At 56.3% G+C, this 6635-nt stretch overlaps 1 protein-coding gene across 1 annotated transcript; it reads right to left on the minus strand.

Annotated features, from left to right (window-relative positions):
* Positions 1-1805: 1805 nt before the first annotated feature.
* LOC123090301 (xyloglucan galactosyltransferase KATAMARI1 homolog) lies at positions 1806-3544 on the minus strand. The gene has a single exon (XM_044511669.1). The coding sequence runs from the start codon at positions 3478-3480 to the stop codon at positions 1843-1845; it is 1638 nt and encodes a 545-aa protein (XP_044367604.1). The 5' UTR covers positions 3481-3544; the 3' UTR covers positions 1806-1842.
* Positions 3545-6635: the final 3091 nt, after the last annotated feature.

Consider the following 6635-nt stretch of genomic DNA (forward strand, 5'->3'; position numbering starts at 1 on the left):
CGACAGGGGCGTCGAAGCGGGAGGAGCGCGAGCGGCGGTGGTGGGAGTCGTCAGCATCAGCAGCCGCCCCCCCCCATGAGGCTGCCAGCAGAGAGGCGGGGGCGGCCGATGTGGGACGGAGGCTCGGGGCGGATCTTGAGGTCGTAGCCATCATCGTTGAAGAAGACACGGATCGTGACGTGGAGCTTGGAGGAGTCCAGGCATTTCACCTTAACCCGGACCTCCTCCTCCTTGCGCAGGGAGAGCTCGTCAACCACCACCACCCTGCCCAGGATCTTGGACATACTGCGGATGACCCGCTCGGACCGGGCAACATCAGGGAGGCCGGAGATGAGGAGCCAAGCTGTGTCCAGGGTAGCGACGGCTCTGGGATCCCACTGCGGCTCAGAAATGTTCACCACGATGTCGTTGAGAGCCAGGGTGATGTTGTTGCTGCGCGTGCAGAATCCCATGCTCATCGCGTCAGGGAAGACCACTGAGAAGGCGCTGGGGGCCGTGGGGGTCACCTGCCAGTCCCACGTGCATCGGCACAAGTGGTTGAGCTCAGCCTCAATCAGCTCCGGGGTGGCGACGGCATCGCCCACGACCGTCACCAAAGCCAGCAGCGAGGGGGATGGCGGGGCGAGCTCGGGCACCTCGATGTGGAAGAAGGCCAAGTCCTCGATGCCGTGCCCATACATCATGAGCTCCTCAGTCACCGGGCGGTCCGGACAGAGAATCGCGGGGTGCCCGGTATCCTTGCACAGGTAGCACGTCGGTGGGTTGGGGCACGCCACCTGGAAGTGTCCGGTCAAGCCGCAGTTGAAGCACGGCTGGGCCACGGCCGAGGCGGTGGTACCCGGAGGAGGAGCCGCGATTGCGGTGGAGGCGGCGGCATGGGGGCGCGGAGGGCCCTTCTTCTTCTTCTTCTTGGATCCCGGGCGTCCCCGGTTGCCGTTGCCGCCGTTGGACGGCGGAAACGCAGCCTGGGAGCGGGGAGGGGGGGGCTGGTAGCGGCGGGAGGGAGGGACGTCGGCGCCGTTGTTGGTGGGGAGCGGGCGGGGCGGCGAAGGGGACCGGTCCCGGCGACGGGTCGGCGAGGGGGACCGACGCCGAGGGGGCGGCCGAGCCTCCCGGGCCGGAGACCGGCCTCGGTCACGCGACTCCCCCCGCGGAGAAGAGCGGCGGGAGGGCGAGCGGGAGCGTCGGTCGCCGCAGGCCGGGGAGCGGCGCGAGGGGCGAGAAGGCGAGGGGCGGGTCCCGCGCGCCGGAGAGGACCGCGCCGGCCGGGAGGAGAGCTGCTGCCGCATGTCCTCCTCGCGCCGGCGGCCGTTGGGGAGGGGTGTGGGGGGTCGCGGCGGTCGTCCGCCCGACGCTTGGGGCGCCCCGCGTCGTCTCCCCATTCCCGAGGCATGGGTGGCGCGGAGGGGGAAGGAGGCGAGGGAGGGCCGGCAGCGCCGGCGAGGGGAAGTCGAGGCGGGACGGCAGCGGCCGAGGGGACGAGGCAGGGAGCAGGCGGCGCGGGGGTGGGGAGGAGTGGAGGGCGAGGGAACCCTACCGATGGCCAAATGGACCGCCGCGGGGAGACCTTGATCCCCGCCTCAACAGAAAAAATGATGCATGCATAGCCTGGCGCTGAATCAAACTTGAAACTTGCACTGTCTGAAAACGAAATGGTACATGTGCTACATATAGTTTAAATGAAAATAAATGATTACCCCCTGATCTATGTTCTAAAAAGTACTCTCTTCATTCCATATTTTTTTTCGTGATTTTTTTTTGAATTTGAACTAAAACCATGAGAAATATTATGGAACGGAGGGAGTACATCAAAACCACATAATCCAACAACGAGGAGCTAAGCTAATTGAAGGCAAACAAGGGATCCCATTCATGGGGATCCTCAGCCTTCTGCCCTTCTCCCAACAATGGGTACTTCCAACTATACATCTCTGGCTTCTCATCCTCCGCACGGCCCTCCAGGATGCGTTTCCTCGTCTTCGCCACCTTCCGAATGACGCCCCACACCGCCATGTCGAATGCGTCATTCACCGTCGACTCAAGCTTCGTTGACGTGTCACTATAGGTCACCGCCGGGATGAGGCCCACGACCGCGCCCCTCATCCTCTCGACGGCGTCCGTCGGTATCCGCCGCAGCCTCTCCTCCACGCTCACGTTCCCGCGCACGTCCTCCTCCGAGATGTACACCGAGTAATCGGTGTGGTTCTTGGGCAGGTGCCAGGTGTACTGCACGTACGCCGTGCCGGGGTGGAAGAAGACCGGGATGCAACCGGCGAGCACGGCGTCGAAGGCCAGCCTGCGCGTGTACCTGTCGCCCCGCGGCTGGAGGCAGAACGTCGAGCTCTGGAAGAGTTTCATGATGCTGGCCGGGGAATCGCACTGGTTGCCCGGCCCCTTCGTGCACTCCATCATCGAGCAGGCGGCGGACGCCCTGCACTGCTCGACGAGGTTGCTTGCGATGGACTTGCTGTCCTCGGCGTGGGCGCCGGCGAAGGAGAAGAGCCACTGGCGCTCCAGCCCGCGCACCCGGTCCTGCCAGAAGAAGATGGCCTCGTCGGTCGCCGGGTGGAAGGCGGTGGGGTACGGGATGGCGGCGTCGTTCCGGTCCCACGGGCTCGCCTCCACGACGATCGCGGTCATGTTCCGGACGGCTGGCAGGCGGAAAAGCTTGTTTCCCCACTCAGCGTCCACGTCGCCCTGCCGCCGGAAGTCCCACGTGGTGCGGCCGGCGACGAAGAAATGGTCTCGACCGCCCATGGCGCGCCACTCGGGGCGCGCCGTGACCAGATCCACCATCTCCAGCGCCATCGCGTCCCGCGTGGAGACGTTATACCCCCAGAGGTGCCGCGCCACGTCGAGGCCGGCGTAGAACGGGACGAAGACGGCGGACGCGAGGGAGGAGTCGTTGGTGAGGCACTCGTACCGCTTGATCCGGTCGTGGAAGATGACGTCCAGGGCGAGCTCGTCGGAGTCGTACCACCCGCTCTCCTGGAGCCGCGGGCCGAAGCCGCCGTTGGCCGTGTACTTGCACTTGTCCTTGGACGGGGAGATGTCCTCGCAGTCCCAGACCATGTCCGTGTTGAAGCGGGAAGGCAGTTCCTGGACGTAGATGTACTGGCCGCTACACAGCTCTCGCCTCCGCCTCGCATCCGCAGCAGCGAGCTCGAACGCTTCGTTGTCGGCCGAAACCTTCCGGTCGGCGGTGTCACGCCGAGGCGGGACGGCAGGGTCGGAGAAGGGCGACCCGCCGAGGCGTCGCGAGGACGCACGGGCGTGCTCGACGCGCGCGACGCCGCCGTGGACGTAGTCGTAACAGTGGCATGTCAGCATCGAGAAGGCGGCGGCGATGATGAGGAAGGAGCAGAGGCGGGAGCAGCGGCTAGGCCGCTTGTATGACTTGTCCGCCTTGCCCATCGTCTCCTCATGCATCTCGCCGCCCGTCGACGGCGGGAGGGCAGCAGAGCTGTGTCGCTTCATCATACCCGGGGAGGCGCGAGAGCATGAAAAGAAGAGCCTTGGCAGCTAGTTCTAGCAGCAGTCTTGGTGTTCACTCCTCGGTGATCAGTGTCTCAGTGACGACAAACATAGTGGGGATCTTAAGTCAATTTTTGTGCACTCTACGGTCTGCGATGGGATCAAGCAAAGCAAGTGTAAATTACTACTAGTAATTTAAGCCAAGAAGCAAGGAACGTGCACATGAGATGAGTAATCTCAAGGATTCAGAAGTCAGCTTGTGGCCATGTCAGAAAAGATGCATCCACCCAGACCCAGTTGATAGGATGGCAGAATGCTTCTTACTGTACTTCTAATTATGACAGATATTACAAGTCCAAGTGGCACATCAGAAACTGTGCGTGTCAACAAACTGTTCACAGAGATTTGCAAACTGGCTTGAATATGGCATAGTCATTCGTGGAATTATCTTTGGATTTGAATGGCGAGGCTCTCTTCAGTCCTCGTTCCCCGTCTCAGTTTCAGAGAAACGACATCTACGTCAACCATCCACGTCTTTGAGATGCCCAGAGATCAATCTCTGACAAGATCAGTTGATCGCGCGATTCGAATCAACTGACCTGGGTTGAGTGGCCCGTATATCCAAGACAAAGATCAGTTGATCGTCCATTTATCCAGGACAAAGAGAACGGGGACGTGAGGGGTGAGATTCTTTCTCTGAAGCTTCTTGTCAGCTTCATCGCAGACTGATAATCCCTATAATACTCCGGACAGCCTGGTCATGCGCGTGATTTGCTTGTATGTTTAGAACTACTGGATCTAGCCAAACTGGCATGGGAGTTCCTTGATAATAAAATAACTCAAGTCAGCCATCTTTGAGAAATACTGTACTAGAACAAGTCAGTCAGATGCAGGCTTCTTGCGAGTAAACTGCCAGACATCACTTGGCCAATGAAACCAAGATCAAGATTCCTCTTGTGCCAATGAAACCAAAATTAGGGGGGCTGTTTTTTTAGAGAAAAGACATAAACCGGACTTTATAGATAAAGCCATCAGACAGAGTCAAACATAGTCATCAGTCCCAAACCACAAACAGTACCAACAGACCCACGACCAAACGACAGTACAAGGCATGATAAAGGGCACGCAGGCCATCAAATAATTCAGAGACTAGCGTCACACATGCCACAACCTACTGCAAAGTAAGAAGAAGACGCAACGGCGAAGTTATGTCGGGCCAACAGAGTTCTGCTGTAGGGAGGAAGCCGATGCTCGGACCTTGAAAATGAGGACATCCACCACGTCTCTATCATCAGCCCTAATCAATAATCTCCACTGCTGCAAAAAGATGGACATTTTAAACAACCAATCAGCCGGCTTGTTAGGGAAAACATGCTCAACAATAAACTTGTTTCTAATGGTCCAAAGGGACGAGCATAAGGCAGCAAAACCAATCCAGAAAACCCTCTTCGTCTGTCCCTGGAGGTTTGCAGACAGGGCCCGAAGCTCATTAGATGAAATAGGATCCCAAGGGACCCTCAACAAAGAGCGAATGCAACTCCATGCCAACCTAGCGAGGACGCACTTAAAGAAAATGTGCTCTGAGTTCTCCAATTCCAGGCACATGGAACATGTGTCTAAGCTCGGCCCATTCGTCTTATGAATCTGATCAACCACGGGCAGAAGGCCCCTAATCGCCTACCACATGAAGATTTTGATCTTAGGGGGAATTTTCGCCTGCCAAATAGGCTTAGGCTTAAATTTGGAAGTAGGAGCACCCGAAATAAGCGTAGCATGTAAGGATTTAACCGAAAAGCGACTCGAGTGCGAGTGGGGCCAAGTAACCGAGTCCAGTTCCTCCGAGAGCACTGGGAACATGGCACTGAGACAATGCCAGTCATCCAACTCTTCAGAAGAAAGAGAGCGCCGGAAATGGAGGTCTCAATTATTCCTAGAGAGGTCTGAGATAGAAATCTCAGCGTTAGGGCAGTATGAAAAAAGAACAGGGAACTCAGAAGCAAGGGGTGCATCCCACACCACCACTCCAACCAAAGTATATAGAAGTCCCAGACCTGACCATAAACTTGACATGAGCTCTAAAATCATTTTGCACCAGAACAAGTTGGTGCCAGAATTGCCAACCACCCGCGGCACTCGCAAACAAGGGGCTGCAGCTAGGGAAGTATTTAGCTTTAAGGATCTTGAGCCACAGAGAATCAGGATCCACTGTTATAATTTTCCACCACCATTTGATAATCAAGCATTTGTTCATAATGGAGGTATTAAGAATACCTAGCCCACCCAAGCGCTTGGGCTTGCACATGTTCGCCCACTTAACTAGCCTATACTTATGATGTTTATCTTGACCTTTCCGGTAGAAGGCTCCACGGTGCTTGTCAAAACCCGCATGTGTCCCTCCAGACAGTCTATGGAAGCCCATAATAAACATGGGGAGAGAAGATAAACATGCATTAATGAGACAAGCTTTGCCCGCCGTAGTGTTATAGCGTCCTCGCCATGGCATGACAAGATTTCCCACTTTGGAAACTGTGGGAGCAAACTCCTTGGCACATAGCTTGAAGAGGGTAATGGGGAGGCCCAGGTACTTAAAGGGGAAAGATCCTTGCTTACTATTCAAAAGATGAGCCACCCCACACGCTTTAGCAGCAGAAACGCTAGTGGTAATGACCTTACTTTTACTAAAGTTAATTTTAAGCCCAGCAGTAGCCTCGAAGCAGAGGAGGACAATTTTCAGGTTCGTAGTGCAGGACTCATTTAGTTCCACCAAAATAATGGTGTTATCCACGTACTGCAAGTGAGAAATACCCTAGGGGATAAGATGTAAAGCCACTGGGGTTATATGGCCCGCGGAAGCCGCACAGGAGAAAATGCAAGACAGGGCATCCGCAACAAAATTGAACAGGAGAGGGGAGATCGTGTCTCCTTGCCTAAGGCCCCTACAGTTGGCAAAAAAACTCCTCATCTTCCCATTAACAGCCACCATAGTGTGGCCACCCAAGACCGTCTGCATGATATGATGAACATAAGCTCCATCAAAGCCTTTAGCGAATAGCACATCACGAAGGAATTCCCAGCTGACCGAGTCATAAGCCTTCTCAAAATCAAGCTTAAGAATGATAGCCTTTGTGTTATTCCTATGAAGGTCATGAATAATCTCATGG

Source organism: Triticum aestivum, chromosome 1B, assembly GCF_018294505.1.
Source record: "Triticum aestivum cultivar Chinese Spring chromosome 1B, IWGSC CS RefSeq v2.1, whole genome shotgun sequence".
Classification (NCBI taxonomy): Eukaryota; Viridiplantae; Streptophyta; class Magnoliopsida; order Poales; family Poaceae; genus Triticum; species Triticum aestivum.

Bases quoted from the DNA above. Each gene is read 5' to 3' on its own strand.
- LOC123090301 (XM_044511669.1), bottom strand. From the start codon at position 3,480: ATGATGAAGCGACACAGCTCTGCTGCCCTCCCGCCGTCGACGGGCGGC.